The sequence below is a fragment of the Ambystoma mexicanum genome, chromosome 9 (assembly GCF_040938575.1).
Source record: "Ambystoma mexicanum isolate Mex_15411 chromosome 9, UKY_AmexF1_1, whole genome shotgun sequence".
Taxonomy (NCBI): domain Eukaryota; kingdom Metazoa; phylum Chordata; class Amphibia; order Caudata; family Ambystomatidae; genus Ambystoma; species Ambystoma mexicanum.
Window position 1 is genome coordinate 524,163,609 of NC_090931.1, and position 26,634 is coordinate 524,190,242.

General features: G+C 48.1%; 1 protein-coding gene across 1 annotated transcript in view; it reads left to right on the plus strand.

The window, feature by feature from the left end:
- Positions 1-26,634, plus strand: part of PPM1D (protein phosphatase, Mg2+/Mn2+ dependent 1D) — a 265,517-nt gene that overhangs the window by 41,783 nt on the left and 197,100 nt on the right. The window contains exon 2 of the mRNA XM_069615075.1: positions 14,356-14,584. Within this exon, the coding sequence (XP_069471176.1) occupies positions 14,356-14,584 (229 nt within the window). The remainder of the gene's footprint in view (positions 1-14,355; positions 14,585-26,634) is intronic.

Consider the following 26,634-nt stretch of genomic DNA (forward strand, 5'->3'; position numbering starts at 1 on the left):
GCTTGGTAATTACGCTTAAGGGTCCTGCGGAGGGATGTATATTGGAGCCATACACTCTGGTCGCTTCTCAAGGGCAAGGGGAGATCGGGCCATTCAACAAATATACCCTGGTCAAACACGTCTCGTAGCAGCTCGTAGCCCGCGTCTGCCCAGCGGCGAACCGTGCCTGGTGGAACCCGCGGGACCCCCGGGAGAAAATTCCAAAGAGGGAGGTTACCGTGGAAGGCGTAGGCAGTTCCAGTCAGCTTCCACATTTTCGCTAATGCGATGGCTGTGCAGGCGACCGGGCTCTGTGAGTCCTGTACCAAGGGAGCGGGTTGTAACACCAAGGAGCGGATGTCCCGGTCAAAAACCGCAAGCTTCTCAAGTCGGACATGCGGGGGGGATCCCTAGTATTAAACCAATGAGAAGTATATTGGATTTGGGACACCAGCCAGTATTTAAGAAAGTCAGGGGCGCCGAAGCCCCCGTTAGACATGGGAGTGGAAAGGGTATCGATTTTTAGGCGAACCGCACCCGAGTGCCAAAGAAAGGAATTCACAGTGCGGGTCAAATCACAAAAGAAGCCCACCCCTGGCCACAAGGGTACGTTAGTGAACCTGTAAAGCAACTGGGGCAACACCACCATCTTCAACAGTCCTATCCTGCCTGCCAAAGAAATCGGGAGTTTATCCCAGACCCGGACCTTAGCCGTCAAGTGTGTGAGATACTTCTGATAGTTTTCCTGGAAGGGGGGGAGGGAGAGTGCATTCCGTGAGTGGGAAAAGAGTGGATTTCGAGCAATTCACTTTAAGGCCCGAAATTCGACCAAACTGATTGATGTCCTCCAGTATTGGGGGTAAGTTGGTGGAGGGAGAGCGCACAAACAACGCGTCATCCGCATATAGGGACACTATGTCCGTCTGTCCCGCAGAGCGGAGGCCCCTATGAACGTGGAATTGGCGGAGCATGTCGGCAAAAGGCTCAATTGCTATAGCGAAAATCAAGGAGAAGATCTTAAAAAGGGGGCGCAACGGTCGCCGGTGCGGACCCTGGCAACAGGAGTGGAGTAAAGCAGTCTGACCCAGGAGAGAAAGGAGGGGCCGAATTTGCAACCATCGAGGACCCGCCACAGATACCTCCACGAAACCGAGTCAAAAGCCTTTTGCATGTCAAGGGTGACAGCCACTGCGTGCGTCTCGGGACTGATTCTGTTAATGATGTTAAATAGACACCTCAGGTTCAGGGAGGTAGAGCGACCCGGGATGAAACCAGCCTGGTCCGGATGGATGATAGATGGCAGGAAGGGAGCCAACCGGAGAGGCAGAGCCTTGGCGTATATCTTGACATCACAATTTATAAGTGAGAGCGGGCGATATGAACCGCACTGCGAAGGGGGTTTACCAGATTTAAGTAGTACTGTGATTGTAGCCTCACGGAGTGAAGGGGGGAATACACCGGTCTCCACGGACTCCTCCCAAAGAGCCAGTAAGTGAGGGAGCAGTTGTGACTTAAAGTGTTTGTAAAATTCGACTGGGATACCGTCCGAGCCAGGGGCACGACCCGAGGATAGGGAATCAATAGCGTCCGACAGCTCCTCCAGCGTGAGTGGGGAGTCAAGGGAACCCACGGTCTCCGGAGACAGGATTGACAGAGGAAGGGCATCGAGAAAGGAGTCAATCTCCGCCACCGACACCTCATCAGTGTTAGAGTATAGGGTTTCGTAGAATGTGAAAAATTCCCTGTTGACGTCCTGCGAAGAGACGGCCATGGAGCCGTCATGCCTCTCAATACCAAGTATGTGTGGGGACCCCGTCTCGTGACAGATCAACCGAGCCAGAAATCGACCGGGGCGCTCACCCTCCCCATACCTCCTCGCCATGCCAGGGCTATCCAAGAACCTTTGTTCACGGTCCGCAAGGGAACGGAACTTGTCCAATTCATCCCGATGTCAGCCAGGTTGCCCGGGGTAGAGTGAAGTGAGCATGTAGCTTCTAGGGTTGATGGTCTGGATCCGCTGGTGGCAAGATCTCTCCGGATCGACTTAAGGACCCCATTCTCCTTGGACAACGCAATCCCTCTAATATAAACCTTAAAGGACTCCCATAGAGTGGCCTGAGACGTTACTGAGCCCGTGTTGGTCTCGAAGAACTCAATCGACAGCTCGAGCTCGGAACAGAACTCCGGGTCCAGTAAGGAGAGGGGTTTCAATTCCCAGTTGCGAGTTCGGCCGGGATCAAGACCCCAGTCGATGGTAACAGTGACTGGAGAGTGGTCAGACAGGGTTCTGTGAAGGATCATTAACTGTGTTACATTCTTAACCAATTCGTTGGAGATCACCCATCTGTCAATGCGGGAATAGGAATCATGAACAGAGGAGTAGAAAGAGTAGATGCGAGAATCTGGGTAGAAGAACCTCCATGCATCCACCATGGCCAGACAGGGTAGGGATGACAGTGCAGCGTAAGCTGCCCTGGAGAGGTGACAGGGCTTGGAGCCGGATCTATCGAGAGCTACATCGAAGATCGTGTTGAAGTCTCCACCCCAAAGGATAGGAACAAGGGGGAAGCCATCGAGGAGGAAGGTGACCTGCACATAAAAATCTGGGTCATCTAGGTTAGGGCCATAGATGTTCAGCAGAACCACTTCCTTGTGGTGGAGCATGGCATGGAGCAGTACATATCTGTCTTGGGGGTCGATTATCGAGGAAATGAGGGTGAAATGGAGACTCTTGTGGATGAGGGTCATGACTCTCCGGCTTTGAGTGGAGAAGTCGGTGAAAAACCTATGGGGGCCCCAGGTCTTGGCGAAACGCATGCATTGTTTGGAGCGGGCATGAGTCTCTCTTGTAAAAAGAGAATCTTGGATCCATGGCGCTCGGCCTGCAACTGGAGCTGCCTCATCTTTTTATAATTACCCAACCCCCGTACGTTCCAGCTCATAAAGGTCAGGGCTCTCTCAATCACAGTGTGGTGGCGTTTGGAACAAAGAGAATGTCAATGACCAAAGGGTCAGATTCGCGGCCCTACGGCAACAGTTTCTGAGTGCCACAGCACAGTCCGCCTTCGCTGCCAGTGCTAACTTTTTAATAACAAAAAAACATGTCCATCCCCCACCCACATCCCCCCCCAAACAGAGGGATGACAAACCCAACCCCTCTCAGCCAAAACCAAACCAAAGGCATCAGCGCCTGGGGGCCTGTAGGCCTGACTGGCCGTGTCGCTCCGGGCTGCAGCAGATCCAGTAGAACAAAAGATGCCCACAATAGAAGTCGCATGTTGCTTGGGCAAAGTACTTGTACATGGTGATCCGGAAGGTCTCTAAGTTGAACTGAACAAGCCGATTACGGGATGGAGGATCAGCGTGGCCCCGATGCGGAAGGGCCCGGGCGCTCCCCGCCGGGAACCTAGGGTAACGGCTGAACCGTGGTCAGAGGAGAGGGATCAGCCAGGAAAGTGTTTGTCAATGAATTTGGAGGCCGCCGCATCCTGGAATCGTAAAGAACACCTGGTTAGCGTGTTCTATGCGGAGCTTGGCAGGATAGAGCATAGCATATTTGATTGAGTGGTCTTGCAGCCTACGTTTCACCGCTTGGAAAGTCTTGCGTTCCCGTTGGACGGCTGTTGGAAAGTCTGGGTAAAGGTGAACCCTTGCGCCGCCCAGTAGTAGCTCGCCCTTGAGCCTTGCGGCCCTGAGGAGGGCGTCACGGTCGCGGTAGTTCAGCACACGAGCTATGATGTGCCGAGGTGGAGCGCCGGGCCTAGGTTTAGCCGCCAGAGCGCGGTGTGCCCGCTCAATTGCAAAGTGTGGGGAAAGCTCGGGCTCGTCGAGGAGCGACAGCAGTGTGCGGTGAACAAAGTCTTCCATTGGCTCGTGGACTTCATCCTCGGGAACCCCGATGATGCGGAGATTGTTGCGCCTCGAGCGGGATTCCAAATCCTCGTTTTTCTTTTCCACCTAGAGGACTCAGTTGGAGAGAGCGACGACCTCAGAACGCAGGGCACCCAGCGCATCCTCAGCGGAGCCAACCCGCGTCTCAACCTCCGACACCCGGCTATCAGTCCTCTCAATGTGGGCCTTAATAGAAGATAAAGTGCCGTTCACGTCGTCTAATTTTGAGTGAAGTGCGGTGAAGCCCTCCCGAATAAAGTCCATCATATTTTGGGATTCTGGGGCTGCGTCGGACGAGGCTGCAGGGGCCTGCTCGGTAGCCTCCTCTGGCGATCTCACCGTAGCCTTCGCGAACATGTTGATGGAGATCTGTTTCCTCGTGCCCCCCTTGGTCATCCTGGCAGTATCGGAGGTTGAGGAGAAGGGAGGGGGGGGGCACGGACCCCGCACCCTGCAACAGTGTATAAGATATGGTTAGGAACAGGAAGCAACCAGAGGCCGTGGATCAATGAGTGTAAGGTGTTGCGGCAGCCCGGGGAGATATGAAAGCTTGATATTAGCGCAAGGCCCGCTCCCCAGATCGCAAGGTCCGATGCATGTACAGAGTCCGATGCATGTACAGAGTCAGTGCAGGCGTGGGGCAACTGTTGGGCTCACCGATAGCCCGAGTAGTGAGGAGTTGAAGAGGCTGTGACCCCTCGGGGGCTGACGAGCAGACGTCGCTGAGATGGGTGGCAAGGGGGGGGTCAGCAGGAGGGGGGCTGGTGGGCCGCCCGCGTAAGGCCAAGCGTAACCAGGCGATGAAAGTCACAACGGTAGGTGCGGTTCTCCAGTTGAGCCCATGGGCGCATTAGTGCAAACCAGGAGGTGCGTGGTGACAGGTCCCAGCAGTACCGGGATGCGGGCAACAACAGGGTATGTTGCAGTGGGGGACCTAAGTTCGTATCGTGGTCCGGTGGGTCTTGGTGTTCAGGGTCCCCCAACCGGCATCAGGTGGGGGCAGCGATGTCATGCAGGTAAGCGGGACCCAGGCAGGCGGGGGGGGGGGCAGCCCCGCATCGAGCCCAGCGGCGGCGCCGGCCCGTGTGCGCCGTATCAGCAGGGAGACCACTCCCGAGGCAGAAGAGAGAGTGGGCCTCCGGTCTGCGGAAGGGTGACCTCAGGTGCCACAGTAGCCAGGCACACCCTCCCACCCCCTACCTTGCTGCACTCCGGTGCTGTTGTCCGTGTGGAGGAGCGGAGGGGTGGGGGGGAAGCAGGAGCCGGGTCCGCCACTGGAGCGCCACAGGACACGGCGCGGAACCAGCCGGAGCTGGGGGGCCGCCGGGTGACGTGGAGGGGCCGGCAGCCACCGACGACCCGGGTCGGGTCGTGAAGAAATGTGGAGTAGCTCAGCCAGCTGCGATGGTCCGGTGCGCCCCGCAGGGCCGGCACCCCTCCCCCCAGGCGGCCCGCAGCGCCGCGGTCTCAGGTGGGTGGGCGAGCCGATGTCGCCGGAGCCGCAGGGCAGGGAGAGAAGGAGGCCACAGCCACAGTCGGGGGAAGGAGGCGCAGCCCCGTCCTCGGGGCGCTTAGAGGCTCCAAACTTCACACGCTCACAGTAGGAAGGCTAACGAAGGATTGTAGGTAGCCCTGCTGGGTTATATGCAGCGTTGGGCGGTGTAGATAAGGATCGATTGCTCTGCCAGTCCGGAGCGTAACGCTAAAGCGGCCATCTTGCTTCAGCGCAACAGCGCCCCCGAGTTCAAGATTCTATGTGTAGTTCATCGAGCCTTCCACAATGTGGGCCAACGCTTTCTTAGAAATTAGCGCTCCAATTCTCATCAGCTGCTCAGAATTCCTAAATTCTGCCAGGAATGTCTGGGTGGTTGCTCATTTGGCTCCCAATCTATGGAAAGCCCTCCCTGTTGACTTAAGAACTCTGTCTGATTACTTTATGTTTAGGAGAATCCTGAAAACACTTGTACAGTTTTCTTTTCCCCTTGTTAATCTTGTGGCATGTGGTACCTTGAACCTGCCTCACCCACTCCTGGTTTAGCGCCTAGATGCCCTTTTTGGCCCTTAGTTGCGCTGTATAAATATTACTTTTATAAATATATTCCTTTCGTTCTGGGGCTTAAAATGAGCACTTTGAAATGCTCGCCTGACAACTGTGTTTACAGAAGTGTCATCACCTCGCCGCCTTTTTACACTTGTGTAAGTATTAGGCATTTGCTAGGCACTGCTATTAGATGCCCATGCACTTGCACTATTTTGTACCTGTGTTGGGGAGAATTCTCTTATAAGGCTAATTTCCCAAACCTAGTGAGTCCCCCAGCAGCTTTGCTGGATTTTTGCAATTTGTTTTTTCCTCCTGCTAAGAGTGGGACTCTCTTCCTCCCACTCTTAAGCATGATTTGAGGTATGTCTTTGACTTTTTGTGTGCTTATGGGGTCTTTTACTCCATAGGGTATCATCTGTTTTTCTTGTGTGTTACACAGCACCCTCAGTGCAGTAACACAGGGGTGTCATAGTGACCCCCAAACATAGCCTCCATACCCTGGGACTGACTACTGTCTCCTAGGGCATGTTAAGTCACCATTGACTTTACTAGTCCTAAATTGTGAACAGAACCAGTACAAACCATCTTATTGTGGAAGTACTGGAAGGGGTTAATTATATTCCCCTGGGTCTGTTTTCGAAGGGGGCACTGTCCAGTCCCCCCTTGTGGAGTTTCTGGCTGGTGGCAGTGGTTACCACGCAAAATATTCCACCAGAATATTTCCTATGGGATTTTCCCATTGATTTTAAACACACCACTTTTTGGTGCAATGTTAAAGATACCACCGGTTTATTTAATATTAAATCCACAGTTGGGTCTTTTTGCCAGAACTCTTTTCTAAAATGGCGTTCGTGTCCGTGTCTGTAACTCTGACCAAGGTCGAGTCCTTTGTTCCACTTTTTGGCGGGCTTCTCCACAGAAGCCCTCCAAATGGTGCCACTGTCTGTGTTCCACAGGATGGGTGGGGAGGGGAATTGGCACCCTGGACTGCGTTGCCTTAGCAACTCAAGTCACACTCTGTTCCGATTGGCCCAGCGGTGAGCCACCCGGCTCACCACTTAGCATGTTTGAGTGACAGCTAGGCTGTTGAAAGGGGGTTTTTCTGCATAAAAGCAGGGCCTTTGGGACTGGAACTTCAGAAGTCGCCACAATACCAAAGAATCCGAAGAGGGAAGAAGCTGAGCCATCTGCAACGACGACACCACCGGTGGAGCCCTGCTGCAGCAAATTCACCACTTTCCCAACGACAAGAGAAGATCTTCTTTCTGCTGGACGAGTCTTCTTCCTCTGAGCTGGTTGGACCAACCAGTTCGCCCTTTCGCCTTCCAAAGACGTCTCTTGGTCGAATCGCCCGTGCCAAGCACCCCGGCGGCCGGATAGCCAAGCTTCACCATTTTGACCGCTAAAAAAGGAACGCACCTTTTACCGACTAACTCCGCGGCTGGTTTCATCCCTGTGCAGTGCAACGACTCCACGTTTCCCCAAGATCCTCTCTTCCCCTGGTTGAAACAACGAACTGCAACCACTGCCAGGAACAACCGCCACCGCTGGAGCTTCCTCTCTCTTTAAAGTACTGTGTCCTGCCTGGCCTCCCTTTCTTCGGTTTGCCCAAGGTGACCCAAATCCTTGGCTTTCCAACTGGGTTGGCCCCAGACCTTCTAACTTTACCTTCTTGAATCACCCCAACCTCTTCTGAACATTCTGCAAAGACTTTTAGTGCATTTTAAACCGTGTGATCCTGGGCACATTTCGCTTTGCTCCATTTAATGTGGGCCTGGCCTATGAACTTTGGCTCTACAGTATATACTGCCTTTATTCCCTTGCTGAGAACTCCACAAAGTGTTGGGACCTGTTTTATTTCTATGCTCTGCCTTTTTCTCTCCCTTTAACTGAGCTATTGAAGTGCCATCAGGTTACGCGCTCACATCTGTTTTAACAAATCGTGGGGTTTTAACTCTGACTTGTCTGATAGTTATCAAGGGCGGTGTGTATTTAGAGTGCTAGTATATTGCCTAAAGTGTTTTTAAATACATAATTATATACTTTTTATACAAAGCTCGGGTCAGCGTTTGTTTGCTCTACTGTGTTTTTAGCCCTATTGTGTATACTCTATATACTGCCCTACTCTTCTTGAGAGAAGTCTGACTGCTCGGCCACAGCTACCAGGTAAATCTGGGTGGTAAAGACTGCTACCAATTGGGTTTACTGCTTACTCCTGTAGTCTTAATCCTTTTGCAGTGTTCCCCAAGGGAACTGCACAGGATTCTGCCTAACAACCTGCTACCATCAATAGCAGTTAATACTACTACGGAAATGCCTAGCCAAATGCTTTTCCTGTGCCTACACAAAAGCCCAAACCGTTGGCATTGCTAATGCCTGTTTACTTAAGAAGGGGATAGAGATTAGGTGGAATCCTATGTAGGTTGGGCAGGAGAACTTGTGTACCAGGAAGGAACTCGAGGGGATACAACCAGACTGGTTTGTTGTTGCTTCTGCTCTGTATAATTTTGAATATATATCTAATTTTTTTTTTAAATAATAATTTGTGAGACAACAGTGTTTATAGAAAAGCCTGCGTTTGATACGTGCTGGCTTTTCCACGCCACTGTTTTCACAATAAAAACGCACCAAGTAGACATTACTGATGCTGTATGGACCCTTACTTCTTAACACTTCTCCATTCCTATTACATCCCGAGTGTTCTTCCCTTTTACAATTAGGTCTGAGTCTTTTTAAGACTAATTTGGGACTGCTATCAATTAAACATAATTGATTTAATATACTCCATGGCTATTATGTTATGTTATTTGGCATTTATATAGCGCTTTATATATCATTGGTATGACCTCAAAGCGCTGGTAGGTTGAACGCCCTCAGGGGCCGAAGTCCAGGTCAGTTGAGAGAGTAGGGTGTCGAAGGGTGCTTGGGTGCACCAGTTAAGTGAGCAGCTGATGTAATTGCCTGATGGTAGCTGCATCCTAGCATTAGGTGTGGTGTTATTGATATTGGTTCAATGTGTGCAATCTGGCGGGTGGACACCAAGACTGGGTTCTGGCTGTGTTAGGAGAAAGCAGCTCAGTGGCACATCCACTGAGCTTTGGAGACGCCTGTTTATGTAGTAAATACTACTTCAATTATGATATAGCTTAGATTTGATTCTTGGTATGTAATACTACTTTGGTGGTCAATCATTCATGTGGAGACCCCCGTTGTTTACTTGTTATTAAATCACTTATGCGTTATTCATTGGCAGTTTTTCTTTATTGAATTCATTGTGGCAGAAGCCCTTGCCGATGCATTTCGGACAACGTCCTTCCTCAGGGCAAGTTTCTAAAAAAAAAAAAAACATTAACAATTCGGGGTTAGCTACACCCCAGATACAGTCAATTTAAACAAAGCAATCAAATATGCATGATGTCTACGTTCATAATGGTAATGTCAGGTTACATGCCAACAAAATAACACATACCTGTCCACTTGCTATGTATTTTTCTCTGTAGTTCATTTCGACAATTCACGCGCTGCGGTAGCCGTGAGCTATTTTCAAAGAGAGCTTCTGTGTCATGTCATGTGTATGTCAGCCAAAGTATATTAAGCTGAGGAGCAGTTTGAACAGTTGCTCATTGTATTAGAAGCATTCATAGAGATTCTGGAATGAAATAAGCAATGATGCGCTTGACCTTTGCCTGAAAAGTCTATTCATTTTGGTATAATAACATTAATGTATTTAATTAACAACAACAACACATTGTTGTGTGAAAAAATAGGAAGATGCATTAGTGCTCTTACCTCATCCGACAAACGGTGAGGTATACCTATACCATTGATTGGATCTCTCAAGCGAGTGTCAGGGCTGTATGTTTCGTCCGACTCATACTATCTAGATGAACGACACGTGTTTTAATTAACAATACACTCGTTTCCACTGAGACCGCGTGTGGTTATATGGGCATAATTACCAAGCTTACCTGTTTCTTCTTCTCTACGGGGTCTGGGGCAATGATTGTTTCCCCTGGCAACAGAACGCTGCGCGTAGTGACACGCGTTTAAATGTACCACGTCATCACGTAGATGACGCGATGACGTGGAATGGTAGTTCAAACGACATTGGGAAATGTCGTTCGGTGTTCGACTAGTGAAACCGTGTCAAATAACCAAATGGCTAACTTAAGCCCATTGGTGCATTGTGGCAGTATAATGTTTAAAAGAACATATATAACCCAATGTAGTAAAACAAAATGTTAACAGTGCAGCGGTAAATCAAAGCGTATTATATTCAGTGCAAGAAAGTGAATTCTAAGTATATGGTCTATTAGACTGTCTGAGCATGACCTATACATATATGCATACACAATTTGCACTCCCTACCTGGATACTAATGATTGTTAAAAATGAAAGTCGGATTACTTCAATCCGTATCTCTGAAAATGAAACACATCAACATTACTTATCAATTTCATTCATTAGTTTGACAAATTGTCTCCATACATGTTGTACTTGCCTAAAGTTACAGGATGGTACAATTATGTGCTAACGATAGTTAAGATGTAATCAGGACTCGTGTCGGTCCCTATGCATCTACCCCAGATATTTATTATGACATGTACACGTAGTTGAATCGTCCTGGCTTAATTGCTCATTGGCTCCTATTGCTGTGTGTTGTACATTTAAATTGCTTTGTGCATGTTTAAGCATGTAAATGTTGTGGCACAGTATGTTGTTTCCTTGCATGTGTTGTGGCTTGTATCACATGATCACTCAATCTTTTTCCCACGTACAGCTTAAGAGCTACTTGCATCGAAAATTATACAGCTTTTTATCAGCATTTCCAGTCTTCTGTCCAAAGGTAACTTGCTACGAGCTCCTTTCTATCAAAATGACTTGTGTATGATTATACCAATATCACAAAAACAAAACAAGTCTAGTTCTTCATTCAAACCTGTGGGAGCCACTGTCCCAAGTCTGTCGATCCAATATGCTTCCCGTTGTTCCAGTCTCTTGTTAATGTTCTTGCGGGAGTCTTTTGTCCTAATAACCTCCAATATTTGAAATCTCATCTGTGTTAACTGGTGTTGATATGCTTGAAAGTGCTTTGCCAGAGGAGAGTAACGATTATTTGTTCTTATGTTGGATTTATGTTCATTCCAACGTATACGCGCTTTGCGACTGGTTTGTCCAACGTATGTGAGACCACATGGGCATTTAATTGCATATATCATATTTGATGTTTCACAAGTAGCATAATCTTTTAAGAGAATTTTTTCGCCTGTGCTTGAATGGGTGATAATGATGCCTTTAGTCACATTGTTGCAGTTATTACAAGACAGGCATGGGTACGTTCCTGGATGTTTGCTGCGCTGTTTTTTAATTCGGTTGGGGTTGGTGTCAACAAGGTCTTTTAAGTTGTGACTCCTTTGAAATGCAAAGTTTGGTTTGTTACTGAAGTTGCCTTGTAGTTTCGGAGCACATTCTAGTATTGGCCAATGCTTTAATATTGTTTTTTTTATCCTGCTGGATTGGATGCTATACTTGCTTACAAAAACAAGTTGAGGGTCAGTTTTACTGTCATGAGCTTTTGGTGTTAACAGCTGTGCTCTTTCTTTTTGATCCACTTTCTGTTTTGCTTCTTGTAATTCTGATTCATTGTATTCTCTTGATCTGAACTTATTGAGCATCTTTACTGATTCACATTCCCAGTTTGCATCAGTATTTACAATTCTTTTAACCCTAAATAGTTGACTGTACGGAAGACTTTTGATGGTTGTGGACGGATGAAAACTTAACCTATGAAGGAGGTTGTTGCTATCTGTGGGTTTATGAAAAATATTTGTCTCAAAGTTGGGTGCTGTCGGTGTAATCTGTACATCAAGGAAATGTAAACCGGGGTTTCCAATTTCTGAAGTAAACTGTATTCTTTGGTCAATCATTTTCAGATATTGCAAAAACAGATTAAGATTCTCCATTGTTCCTTTCCAAATCAAAAAAATGTCATCTTATATAGCGACCCCAATGTTTAATATTTTTCTGCCAAACTGGATGATGTAAAACGTGGTGGTCCTCAAATTTAATCATGAAAGTATTGGCGTAGGCTGGCACCATGGTGGCCCCCATGGTGGTTCCACTTTGTTGAACAAAAAGTTTTATGGTGTATGAAATATGCATTTTGTGCTATCATGTCGAGCAGAATTACTACAAATTCCTTTGATGCTCCTATGTCGTTTTCTTTCAACAGGATCCACTCCGCTGCTTGTAACCCTAAATTCCGGCTGTGTTAGGCCTGTGGGACGCTTAGGTGTGCAGCTAGGCCAGTTTGTCGTGCGATATAGCTGCGATTTATTAGAATGATGAGGTGTTCATGGAGTAATGTTCGTATGGGAGCAGCTATGCCGAATTGATCAAGGAGTTGTGGCTGCACTCTAATTGTGTGATGGTGTAGAGTAGAAAGTAAGCATAGTGGTATGATATGATATGATAGTTCATCCATACAGCGCCCACACAATGCGTTCAAAGCGCCCCACGACCAGGGAGGGAACAAGGCAATATGTGACCTTCAGTACTTGGTCATAATGGCCCCATGCAGATCTGTTTGTATGAGCTTTTTTTGCATAGAGCTTCAGGCTCATTCCACTCATCTCCCTTAGTCTCTAGGGCTTTCTGTTGTTCAGCTCCCAAAATTGAGGGGTTAGCCAATATTCCCTCTATTTATTCCTCTGCAAAGGCTAAATATGTAGCCTCTGCCATTGTTTACTTAACATGTTACACCCGGTCACCCAACAACAGATTGTTATTGTCAACTATGGTCCCCCTTTCTCCTCGTAATTTACTTTTGAGTGTCCTACTGGTACACTAACTCGCGGTGGTTCACACAGCTAGAAGGTATGCATAAACAAAAATGGAGTCTAAAGGCTGTTCCATTCCGTCTTTGCCAAATCAACTGTATCACCATATTGACAGAACAAATATAATTTTCAAATTATTCCTATGGTCTTCATCCCTACAAATGACTAAATGCCCCTATGCCTGGTATCTAGTGATTCCTCACTGGGTTAATTCTAACCTTTAAGGGTGCTGATGTTCTCCCTCCTTAAAAAAATTGGGACTACCACGGAAACTTACCCTAACCTCTCTCACTAATTTCCTGCTACTAGAACTACGTGCACACTTCTTGGGGGTCGAGCATCCACTTTATTATTGGCGCCTCCAGTCTGTGTGTCTGATTTTTTTCACAAATACTTGATACTTCAGATCAAGTTTTTAAAAAGGGAACAAGGGAAAACAAACATTCCTACAGGCCATGAACAATTAGAATGAGAAGATGAACCATCACACTTGGCCCAGCGATACCCCAGACAGTGGAAGTGTCACAGACAGACAGGAAGGAAACGAACAGACAGGCGACTACCGCACTAGGCCTGAAGACATATCCGGCAGAGCCGGAGAATCACATGAGGTGAGGAAGAGGAGCAAAACAATCGACTTTCATGCTAGGCCTGACAACACACCTCATACAGTGCTGGAAGGGGGGGTAGGGAATTGACAAGTAAGGGAGGGGGAGGAGAGGGAGAGAGAAGTGGAAAGGGAGAGGGGAACGGAAAATAAAATGGTGAAAAGAGTAGAGCAGATGGGAGAGCGAATGTAGTTGCAGAGGTCAGTAAAATACATAATGTTGCAAGGGATCAGAAAATGTAGGTGAGAATGGGCATAGCATGATTCAGGACCAAACTGAGTGCAGGATCCAGGGGAGGTCCAGCATGAGAGTAGAGGGGGTGAAGCGCCACGAGTCAATGTGTCCAAAGTTCAAATTCCAAATTCCAGCATTGGCAAAAGTCATTGATGGTGAACCCTTCGTGAATCAAGACAACTCTCCCAATGACTGGAAGGGGGGAATGGAAGAAAGGGATAAGAGGGGGCGGTGGAGGAGGGAGAAGAGATCAGGGAAAGTAGGGGAGGGGGAGGCAGATTTCTCCCCTACACACTATCGGAATCGAAACAAATCCTCTGAATAACAATCATCTTTAAATAGGCCACTAAAAGTGCATTCCCTTCCAGCCAAATTGTTGATGACTAAGCAATCGTGTGCTGTTTTAATGGTAACTGGCTTTCACAAACCAGGGCGTGTAATGTTTATATATGGTTAGTAGCTTACAACATCAGGTTGCCGCCTTATAAAATATGGATCTAGATGGCTTTTTAACTATTGACACATGTTTTAAAATTTGACTTTCTAGCACCCCAATTGAGTTTTACAGATTAGTTTGCCAATCTGTTTTTGTTAAATCACGTTTCCATATTGGCATATATAGCATGCCAGCTCACAGGGACCTTTTGATTCTCCCTATTTAGTACCTCTTTCTTAGCTGAGATTGCCGAGTCCAGTGCTGATTTGTTCAATCATATACCCTTTTAATTTTAAGACCAATCTAATTTGTGTTTTTTGTTTGCAGCTGAATGGTCAAAAACTATGACTGGACTCCCCAGCACTTCGGGTACCACTGCCAGTGTTGTGATCATCCGTGGCAATAAACTGTATGTGGCACATGTCGGAGATTCGGGAGTGGTTCTAGGGGTCCGGGACAATCCAAAAGCGGATTTTATTAGAGCCGTCGAGGTGACACAGGACCACAAGCCTGAACTGCCAAAGGAAAAAGAGAGAATTGAAGGTCTTGGTGGAAGGTATTTAGTTAAGCTTTATATTCTATATTTTTATATTTACAGTTGCCTTGTGATAAGTGCTGCAACGAATACAGATGTATATATTTTTTAATTTGTAACGCCTCCGATGCAAAGGCCTTTTTTCATTCATTCCTGATTTTGGAAAAGTTTTCTGTTGGTGGCTCTATTATCTTCACAAAACACAATAGACTCTACGTACAGGTCCAGTTTAATCCCACCCCAAACAGAAGCTCTTGAAACCGAGATCAACTTCAAAGGAAGAATTAAAGCGCATTGTTTGAACATGCCCAGTCAGGTTGTCCTCATAGTCTCTCATGTGCATGTAGTCATTTTTACTTAACACAACTTTTTGTTGAGCGTGGCAACAGCTGCTTGAGGCCTGCAAATTAATTATTATGCACCCCAACCCCCCCAAACGTTTTGTGCTTTGTTTTTTAACTGGTTCTGGCTTTTTGAGGAGAAAGTAAAGTCTCGGCTTCACTCCCCCCTCAACCCCCTTGCTTTTTTTCCTCATTTTGTTATGGAGAAGCCAATCCGTTTTTCAGTGTATAAGTACTGGATACACTGTTTCTCTTTTCACTTTTACACTTATGCATCTTTTAATATTGCAGTCAGCATCTTGCACTGCCATGCAATTCGGTTACTTTTGTTTCACTCTAGCCTTAGTATTTTTGGTTACTTTTATATGTGCCTAAAGACGAGCAACGTTTCCTCCATATTTAATGGACCCCCACATATTTTGCTTTTGCACTTGGTCCTGACTCTTTTCAATGAAGTGAAGCCTTCATCTTCTCTCCACTGGCCTTTTGCAAATGTTTTATGTTTTTATTGAGTAATGAGTTTTATAAATCATAAACCAAACCACAAATGCTGATACAATATAGGTTTAGCATATTTGTTCATCTACTGCTACTACTATGACACACCCCCATATGGCCTATATATATCCTAACTGGTCAGCTGGTTGCTCATCATGCATCATCATCCTCCTCCGGTTCCAGCTCAATCACTCCACTTCCCTTAGCAAACAGTGTTATCGTCAGCACAATCCATATTTGTATATCGGTTCCCATCTCTGCATTCCGTACCCTAGCAGCCTTCTCCCACACCCCTGTCTTAGCCGTACACAACTTCCCCAAGTCCTTCCACCATCTGATCACACTCTGTTCTTTCGTGTCTTTCCACCCCATGGCTATAATGCGTTTGGCTATTATATACATCAGGTCCTTGAGTTTGTTCAGCGTTTTATCTTTCCCGCTTGTGTCTGCCCAGCATACAGGCCTCTGGTGTCTCGACATCTAATTCGACACCTTGGACTGTCCTATCTGCTACTTTCTTCCAGAAGCCCTGTACTACCGGGCATCCCCAGAACATGGGTGTGAGCCTGGCTTCTCCTGCTTTACATTTAGGACATTCTTGCCTTCCGGCCCCTTTGAAGGTAGAGCTAACGGGTGTGAGGTATGCTCTCTGTACTATGTACAGTTGTATTAGCTGTAACCTGGCATTCCTGGAAACCTTTTTATGGTACAATATTATTGCTCCCCATTCTCCATCTTCGAAGGTCTTCCCCCAGTTCCAATTCCCATTTCGCCTTACATTCCAGTTCCGCCCGCAAGGTTTGGCTTATCAATATCTCTTAGATTGTGGAAACGGCATGTCTGCCTTCCGTCGCAGTAAGCAACATCTCTATGCTCTCGTTTTCAATATCCCCTTCCGTGTTGTTTGCCCATCTCCTACGCAGCACCCCCAACATTGTGTTATGCAGCAAGAACTGTCCTGTGTGCATGCCCTTACCCTCCTGCAATTCCTCAAATGTCTTCCACCCTCCCTCGTTCCGTAGGTCCTCCATGTGGCCACTCTGTGCGTCTCCCACTTAGTTTCTATCATTGCCGTGCAGCCCGCCCTTCCCTCTAGGATCGCAGTTATTGGTGCCTGTGGGCCAAGAACCCGCATGCCCTATACCATACACGGATGCCTAGTTTCAGTAAGGCTTAGTGCTGCTCCTTGGCAGGGATCCACAAAAGATCTCTCGGGCATCTGCATCGTACAGTGGGCTGCAGCAACGCAATCTCCGCTGTGGGGGTGATCCGCCATCAATTTCATCACATGCTGTAGTTGTCACGCTGGGAAGTACAATTCGAAATGCATCACCCTTGGCCCGCCCTGATCGTATGGCCTTTGCAGTGTGCTTGGAGCTACCCTGTTTCTCCCCTCTTGACACAGGAACCCTCTACACATCTTTTCCAGGTCATGAAAATACCGCTTGGGAATGTCATACAGGACATTTCTGAAGCAGTGCCTAAGACGTTGCAGTGCCACCATTTTTAGCAACGCTGCTCTACCCCCATCGACAGAGGTAACCTACTCCAAAACTCCATGGATGCTGCTAGCCCTGCTTTGAGTGCGTGATTGACTTTATCTGGTTTGAGCAGTGGCACTACTGGGGCCTCTCTCATGCTCCCAGGCAGAATATTATCCTCGACCGCCTCGTTGTACACCTTGGCCATCAGCGGCATCAGTGTCTCAGCATAGATTTTATAGAATTCACTCGGGAGCCCGTCAGTCCCTGGCATTTTCCCCGTTGGTAGGGTTCTTATGGTGCCACCACTACCTCTGGTGTTAGTGTTACCTCCAGCGACTCTGCCTGAATGTCATCTAACTTGGGGATGGTTATCTGCCCGAGAACATCATGTATGTCCTCCTCCGTGCCTGCGTATAATGCCTTTATAATATTCAGAGAACACTTCATTTATGTCCGCTTGTGTGCGCTTCCTCCATGTCCGTATACTTAAAGGAGCATATCGGAGTCTTATTGACATTGCGTTTGCCCAGCCATGCCAATGTCCTCCCAGGCTTATCCTCTTGCGCATGGCTTCTCTCCAGATATTTTGCATAGTTGAACCTACCCAACCTGTCCCATTGTGCTAGGCCTGTTTGTTTCAGTGCAATTATTTCATCCAGGTGTTCCTTGCTGGTCGAGGCCTCCCAGTCTTTTCAACTCCTCCTGTTTTGTCAGTTCCCTTTCTGCATCCCGCCGATTCCACTATCATTACCCCTCTAATAACTACTTACTACGCTTGCCAGACCGTGCCCACCTTTTGCACACTCCCCTCATTTACTGTAATGTATTCGCCTGTGCTTTTCCTAACGTGCTCAGCGAATGCTGTATCTCACAGCGATTCGCTCCTCAATCGCCACGTGGGATTGGGTGGCCTTGGGGCATATTTGTATTTTATTTATTTGTATAGCGCACTAGGCCCAAGGGCAACCAGGCGCATATCTTAAGGCACAGGTAGAAAAAGTGGCACTGATACAGTTACAGGCAAGGATAAATTGACAGATGAATATCTTGGGCACAGCGGTGCAAAAGTGGCATAGGTGCAGGTATAGTCAAAACATTTTAAATTCTTAAGCAAAGGAGCCAGTAGTACGGGGGTGGAACAGATGGCTTAGGCTGGTAGTGAGTAGGATGTAGAGGATAGCCAAAGCTTGGCTTTGTGTTTGAAGAGCGAGGCGGAAGGGAGGGTTCTAATGGACAGTGGCAAGGAGTTCCAGAGCTTGGACGCGAGGACTGGGAAGCTGACGCCTCCGGCAGTCTGCAGGTTGTATTTTTCGGTATGGTAAGTGATTGAGCTTGGGCAGATCTTAGAGTCCGGGAGGGAATGTATTGAGAGAAGCGGGAAGTTAAGTAGGTGGGGGCCTGGTTGTTGACACATTTGTGAGTAAGTGTTAGTGATTTGAGCGAAATTTTTTGGGCTACAGAGAGCCGGTGTATGCTCTTCCTGGTGTCAGAGATGTGCGCTGACCTAGGAATAGAGAGGGCTGCTCTGATGGCATTGTTTTGGGCGATCTGTAGTTTGTTGAAGTTGCGTTGGTTAGTGCCTTGATACAGTACGTTGCAATAATCAAGTTTGGACATAACCAACATCCTGGCGAGAGTAATGCAGTTCTGGGTAGAGAAGAATGGGCGGCAGGCTGTAATCTGCTTACAAGTGTAGGCCGAGGCAGCAGCGACTGCATTTGTTTGTCGGTTGAGGGACAGTGTGGAATCAAGGTAAATACCTAAGGTTTTGGTCTCTTTAGCCACTTTGATGGGGTTACCATCAATGTTGAAGGTACTGAAGGATGGGTCAAGCTTGCTGAGTCTTTGTTGGGTGCCAAGGATGAGGAGCTCTGTCTTGTCATCAGTGAGGCAGAGCTCGTGATGTGCCATCTATGCTTGGACGACTTGGTATACAGCGTTCAAGGCTTTGGCGTCTGCAGTGTAATCACCAGTGATGGGGCTGAGTATCTGGGTGTCATCCGTGTAGGTGACACCCAGATAGTCAAGCTCATCAAACAATGGTTTGGTGAAAACATTGTAGAGCGTAGGAGATGCGCACAACCCTTGCGGAACGCCGCATGGGACCGGAGATGGGTCAGCAGATGCAGTGGGTGAGAATACTCTCATGAGTCTATTGTCCAGGAAGGACCTGATCCAGTTAGTAGCATTTTCCGAAAAGTGGGCAGCAGATTTCAAGTGTTGGCATAGGATTTGCTGATTGACCATATCGAAGGCCGCCGAGAGGTCCAGGAGTAGCAGTAGAGCTAGTCTGCCATTATCTTTTTAAGTTTTCAGGTCTAATAAGGCTGTTTCTGTCTCATGCCTGCGTCTGAAGCCAGATTGTCTTGTGCCTAGTAAATTGTTAGTCTCAAGATACTTCTGTATCTGGAGATAGGCCGCTCTATCTTGCCAAAAGTGGTGAGTGATCCGACAGTACCCTGTCTAAATACTCCTACTCGAAAATTCCAATTTGTGCTCCACCCCAGTAAACATGTAATAAATCTTAGTATATACTTTGTGTGGTGCTGAGTAATGGGAATATCCTGTTTCCTCTCTGTGCTCGGCCCTCCACAGGTATTATAGGTTAAAGTGCTCTACTAGCTAATTCAGTACCTTAGCCAGGGGGATGGTCTGCTATGTTTGGCATTTGATCTGTATGGGACTGGTTCTCTCGTACAATTGAAGTCTCCTCCCCACACCCTGGTGCCACTCCTGTAGGGGCCCAGGGGCATAGGTATTAACAACACAAACCTCGCTGTTTTCCAGTAACCTGTGTACTATGACCATTCTACCATCGTTGTAGGTTTTCACTGTCCGCACTTTAAAAGGCATGTTGGGGCTATCCTGATGAAAACCCCCTCCTTTGCATAAGTCGAGAATGTGGAGCCCACCATCCCCCCTCACCACGCTCTCTCTGGGTTCTTCTGTTTCTGTGCATTTAAGTGCGTTTCTTTCAGCAGCGCTATCCCAATTTTGTTCCTCTGGATATACATGCTCATTCTTTTGCGTTTCACATAATTACGCCCCCTGACATTTCAGGTAATTATTCTAATGGGGCCAGCATTTCTATCTTCCGTTTATGGTGTCAGTGGGGCCGCCAGCCTCATGAGTTTGATGCAGTCTGCGGTTACCTTTTGATAGGCTCCCTGTTAACATCCCTACCCCTCCCCTAAACCCTACACATAACCCACTTCAAACTTCACTCATCCTGCTATGCCATGCATAATGGGATAATACAGTTTCTGCTTCATTCAACCTGGCCACAAGACTAGTTTCTGGGTGCCCTACGGGCGGGCTCTATACCATAGCCCTTACTTAACTACAGGGGGGTAGTGGGTCTTGTGTTAGCGTTTCCTCTACCGGGTGGCTCTGGCTCTCCGTAACGGTCCCGCTATTTATCTTATTATTGCCATTACATTCCATTATTTACTTGTGTGGCATGGGCCATTCCCATTCCGCTGCTTTGTTTCACAGTTTCAATATCTTGCCAACAGCTTGCATCATGTTCATCAGCGCTGACATCCCCCTGGCTGAGCTCCGCTTCTTCTGGCATCTGTGCCTTCGGCTTCTGAACTTTAAATGTATAGTCTGGTTACACTGCTATATTTGAGGTGTCTCTTTATACCGTCCCGTCCCCCCCAGACCTGGCGAAATCAAGGTTTTTTTTTTTTTTTGCGGTCCTTTTAGTTAAGCACCTTGGCTATCACTCGTCTAGGTGGGGCGCCCGTAAGCGGTCTTCTGATGAGGGAGCGATGCGCTCTTTCTATTGTAAAACCCTGGGAGAGTTTGCCTGCTCCGATTGCCTGTAGCAGTAAGTTCCCCACATAGGTGGTGTGGTCTGATCCTTCTATCCCCTCCGGCAGGGCAATGAAGTGTATGTTATTTCTGCAGGCTCGGCCTTCCGCTTTCTCTGCTGTCTTCCAGTAGTTTCACTCTGCATGAGGATATCAGTCTTTTGTTGCCTGCACCCTGATTTCTGTGTTTTCTTAAACATCTTGGCGCAACAGTGCCACATCGATGGCTACAGCATCTATCTTGCCCTCCAGTGTGGCTTGCAGCATGGCGATAGCTTCAAGGATCTGTTGGTTCCCTGGCTCCTTGCTGCCAGGGGGCGGCGAGTGTTCCCTCATTCTGTCGTCGACGTCCTGCTCTCTTCGAGGTGTTTGGCCTGACGCAAAGGTTTCGAGCGTGGTTTGCTTGTTTTTTGCCTTGCCGTCCTTGGACAACCTCTCCCTTGATGAAGCTATTAGGCTCTTGCCACCAAAGTGTTCCAGAGGAGTCTCCCTTGGTCCTGGATCTTCAGAATCTAGTCCTATTGTGTGTTGGAAGGTGTAGTCCCCTTTCTCTAGCCAGGCACCACGTTGCTATTTCTCTGCAAGGAGGCACTCTCCTGGTGAGTGCTCTGTAGGGGGCCTGCGTTGGGATGTGTAATGTTCAAGGAATCTGCTCTTGTTACCACACTCTGGAGTCTTTGTGGTGGGGCAACAGCGCAGTGTCTAGTACGCCAGCACGTGCGCCAAAGGTCGGTGTCGTAATTGCTGTAAGTATCTTGGGCCCTTCTAACAGTGCAGGTCGTAGTGTCCCTCTTAATCACATCTTGCGCCCAGACTCTTACGCACCATCCCTTCGGCAGTGCTGTGTTACTGTTGATAGTCTGCACCACTATCTAGGCGTAGTTAACCTCCAGCTGCTCCCTTGAACCCAGCAGGCACAGCGGTACGCTTCTTTAGTCACTCTCCTTGCTCGGCTATGGATATGCAGGGGCTGGGTCTCTGAGCGATATGGCTCTCTCCACACCCCGCATTTGTCCCTTTTGCGTGCTTGTGACTGTCTGAGGTCTTGGGCCACTTTGGTTGACCACTTTACGCATGCACCCTTCGCCTGGGGCCTTGATCTCCCATTTTGGGGGGGGGGGGGGGGCGCCACGGCCCGCACCTGGCGGTGTGGTCCGGATCAGCGCCTCGGTCAATGCTTCCCTTCTCTCAATTGTGCTCTTGGTGCCCCCTTGCCGCTGTTGGTTCTGTCCAATTTGGGCTGTGTATCCCCTTTTGCTGATCTAGGCCTCGCTGTGCACAGCGGAGAGGCCCCACCCCTTCCTATGCCGTGGTCCGTTGTACAGACTCTGAGGGGGTAGCCCACCTTCTTTCCAGGTGCTTCAATGTAGTCCCTCTGGGCCCCCTCACCCCCACCAACTCCTTACACCTGTCTCGTCTGTTCCGGGGCACCGCAGACCTCTGCACGACTGGCTCCCAAGCCCAGCACCCAGGAACTTACTGAAATCAGCTGTGTGCTTCCTCCTCCATTCCACCGGATTGTGCCGGCTCCCTGCTCCTCCAGTCGCTCTGCTGTGTTGCCGTAAGGGCTCCACTTCTCCGGCTGAAGTCTTCTGGTTATTGCTGAGGCTCCGCAATACTACGTACCCCCAGCCTCTAGCTCCACTTTAGTCTGCGCCTCTGTCTACTCATTAGTTGCTCGACACCTGGAGTTGGGGGGGGGGCATGTCCCTAAAATCTCCATCCCTCCTGCGGCTCTCACTGTCCGTGAACGCTCTGCATGTGCCTCATGGCCACCACTGTCCCGAAGTATCGTCTGCCATTTTGGGACTGTCACTCCACCAGTTCTGCGACAGTGTTTCACCAGGAACACAGCTTGTTAAAACTTTGCTGCACCTCACGTTAACTCGCTGGTGCTTTAAACTTCTGCTTGTGGGTTTGCAGGTCATTTGTCTTGTTTTAAGCGTACATTTTCAGCACATCTATCGATGGATCTTGGGAGCTCACAGAGCCCACTTCCTCTTTACATGACTGCTAGCCACGCCCGCAGCCTTTTACTCATTGTTATGTCAAATCTGACTAGTCCTTCCGACTGGCAGTACTGGTAAACTGTTTCCCTTAGTCTTGTGACTTTGCCTATTTTGGGTTACTTTTTAACATTGCAATGCGGGTTTCTTTTTGTATGACCCTAGACTACACTCTAGGGCATTTTTTGGGGAGTTGTGTCTATAGATAAACTGATGGCAGCAGGTACTTTTTCTCTATTTTTACTGTTTTTCTTTAGCTTCTCCACGTTTGGCTACGGACTGTGGTTAGTGTGCTAACATGGCCGTGCCATGAGGTCTTGTGTTTACTTGGCAATCTTATCTCTGCCTTCTGCCTGCCCTGGCAGGTCAGGAAAATCCTTTTATGGGCATGCATTGCCTGTGAAAGCTGTCCTTTTTGTGGGGTAGTGCAGGGCTTGTGTGCGTGGAAGCCGGAAGTGCGGTGCGTTGGGACGATCTGGTCCCAATCCACAGATGGGTTTCTTTATGCATGATCTTGCCAACAGCGGTCCCTGATTGGACCACTGCTGGGGTGCGAGTGAAGGTCAGATCTACATTGGTTGCGCTCCAGCCATTCCCCAGAGATCTGTGATGAACCAAGTATCCTGCACAGTTGTGAAGACTGTCAGTCCTGTGGAGCGATCCCGAGAAGGCCTGCTGACCAACTTTGGCTGAAGTCCCGGTGGAGCCCTGTCTGGTGATCTCAGAAGACCTTCATTGCTTTGTCCTGCCTCTGTGGTGGGAACAAGCATTGTCGTCTTTTAGTAACCAAGCAAAGTTAATTCTTCAGAAGTGTTCCTGGACCATCCAGTGGACTGACAAGTTCCAAATTGGGCTACTGGGATGGATGCAACATTGTTCCAAATATAAGCGGAACACTAAAGGGGTCTTCTGCTTGACGGTTTTCGAGTGCTTCGCCGATGACACTCGACTCCTTTTCAGGCGGCCCTCAGCCATCTCCTCTCCTTATCTAATCTGATTGCCTAACTGCCATTCAAGATTCGTGTGCCGCCAATAAGCTTTGTCTAAATGCCAACAAGACTGATATCCTCGTCATTGGTACACATTCACCATCCTTTCCCCTCACTCTCTGGCCGGCCTCCCTTGGCCCTCCCCTAACCTTACCTGCAAGGCTAAGAACCTCTGTCATCTTTGACTCCACACTTTCTTTCTCCGCCCACATCTCTGATGTCTCTAAAAAGTCAAACTTCCTACTGCACATCCTCAGAGGTACTTTGCCTTTCCTCTCCTTCTTCAGAAGATCATTTTCTCCCAAGCTCTGGTTCTCTCCAGGTTGGATCTTTGTAACAGCCTCTTTCTAAATCTTCCTGCCTATACTCTCCGCCCTTTACAACTAATCCAGAACAGGACTGTGAGACCTGTCCTTTGCCTCAAGCCCTGGGATCGTATCGCTCCAGCTCTGACATTCCATAATTGGTTCCCAGTGAATGCAACGTTTAAATTCAAAACCCTCTGCATTGTTGTGAGGAGGCCATCAACGAAAAGAGACAGACTACAGTTCCCCAGAATGCCCCACGAAATACTACATAATGGAGGAGGCACACCGATGGGTAAAGAAAGGAAAAAGAGGAAAGGGAGAACCGGGTTTCCTTATGTTAGAACCGCCCGAACACAAGCAAAGTACAGGGTTAGCCCACAGTGGACAGAGCAGGGAGGAGGTGGGGAATCAGAATCAGGTGTGTTAAAACCGTTGCTGAGAACACATGGGGCTGATTACGGGGGAGGGGCCGGGCAGGGGTTAAATGCAACTCCAAGAGGCTCAGGAGGCGTCTGACCTTTCAGGAGCAGCGCGTGGCGAGAGACGCCGCACCGAGTGGAGTGAGGCCAGCCAAGAATACGAGTGGGCTTACTAGTAATAAGCGGAAAGCCCACAGATTGACGCCGTACCTGGTCCGAGGCTCAAGACATTCTAGTGGAGAGAACCGGCCGCCGAAGGAGGAGGATTCGGAGGGGTGAAGTGTGTACTATTAGCATTTGTTGTTTGCGTTTTCATGGCCAGCAGACAGGTTGAAGGGTGAAAGCCTGTAATCGCCTGGCTATTGCAAGACTGTTTTGGAACTAATTAAGCCCAGCAGCGGAAGGTACAAGTAAAGCAAGGCACAACGCCTGTGCCTACGAGGTGAAAGGAACCGTCATCAGTTGGCTGAAGTTATTGATCTGTGACCAATATTTGTTGTGCAATAAACCGCTGTGAAAGGGAAACCTTGTTTGTCTCCAGCTGACTAAACAATTGTCCACAAGGCTTTCTGGGGCCTGGGCCCAAAATACCTCCAACTATCCCTCTGTAAATATCTCCCCTCTCGAGCTCTTCACTCCTCTACTTCTAACTCCTTCAGGGTGAGTCTAGTTTCAAAGAAACTAGCTGGGGTATATCTCTATCTTTGGCTGTGGCCTCCCTTTCAAACAGCCTCCCTGTCACTCTTAAACTTGAGGAGAATCATCTCTGGTTCCGGAAGCACCTCAAGACCTTTCTCTTTGCTTCGGTCTTCGCCCCCCTCTCCACTGCTGATCTGTTTCTTCTTGGCATCGTGCAGCTGGCCACCCTATGTCCTCCAGGCCCAGGTATCTGCCCACCTAGTCACCCTCCTGCACTGCCTCCAGGCCATCCCTTGCACTAGGGTCTGTATCTGTACCCTTACAGCGCCCCCACCCCTTCTTTTCTTTCTGCACTTTTGCTAGATACCCTGTCTGCTGCCTCAAACACATCACTTGCTAGCTGCACCACCACCGTTTGCCATTATTTATCTGTTTCTCTCTGCTCTGCACTTTGCTTTTCTCCCCCCTTCCACTCACTTTTCCCTTATCCCTTTCCCATGCACTTGCACATTCTCAATGTCACTGGGCCTAATAAGATCATTGTTCTGTTCTCTCCTGTTCCCCCCCCCCCTCCCTTGCCTTGTTGCGCTCTGAAACACTAGTGTACCAGCGCAATCTAAATAAAATATCATATATTGTGGGAAAGGGCATCCTGAAAATGCCTTGGAACATTCCCCTGTACACTGCTTATGTCATAAGTCTATTGGATTTTACCTTACAAAACCAATTGCTGGGGCGGTGCATTCTGTGTTTAAGCCTAACCCTCATGCTGGTGTGCAATGCTCAGAGTGGATTTTTTTCTTTTCATTGTCCGCTTGCTACATCCCTCTGCATGTTTTAGTGCTCTAGAACTGCTCATGGCGGTTTTCTCTGCATACTTGTGCTGTTCCAGATTGCAAATGAAAAAATGGTTGCCTGATCCTAGAGGTCAGAAGTTTTTACATTGATTTCACATCCAGGGCACCAGATTTTTTAAAGAATCCCTTTTTTAACAGTATATTTTTGTAAGTGTTACTTTTTTGCACTTTCTAATGCAAATGAATGATGAAGTTTAACTTCAAATGTACTCTTTCAACTGACAGTAAGATTACAGCTCTGCTAGTACCTTAGTTTCCAAACAGATCAGTAAGGGCTAGTAAGGAAGTAAGTGATCAACACAACATAAACTGTAAGATTGAGTACACCTGAACTATACCTTAACGAATAGGTTTTGAGATGTTGTGCTGAGTGTGTTTTCTTAGCGATTTGAAGAGAATCTTTGAACTTTCTCCATCATTGTAGCTCTGGCACCGAATGATCATTTCCTTTCTTTCCTGCCAAAAGTTAATCTTCCTTTCTATATTTTGGGATCCATAAACAATTGCGACATAGACTAGTTCATAAAATAACACTGGAATTTTCAAATCATTATAGTACCTGGCAGTTGGATCACCCGAGGAGCTATTCCTGCATGGACCCCCATCTGATCGCCACTCTCTCTCCGCTTCACCCATTAATGGTGGCACTAAATGGCATGCTCAACCTCTAGATTGTCTACTACAATGGTGCCATCATGGCCCAAGGCTCTCAACC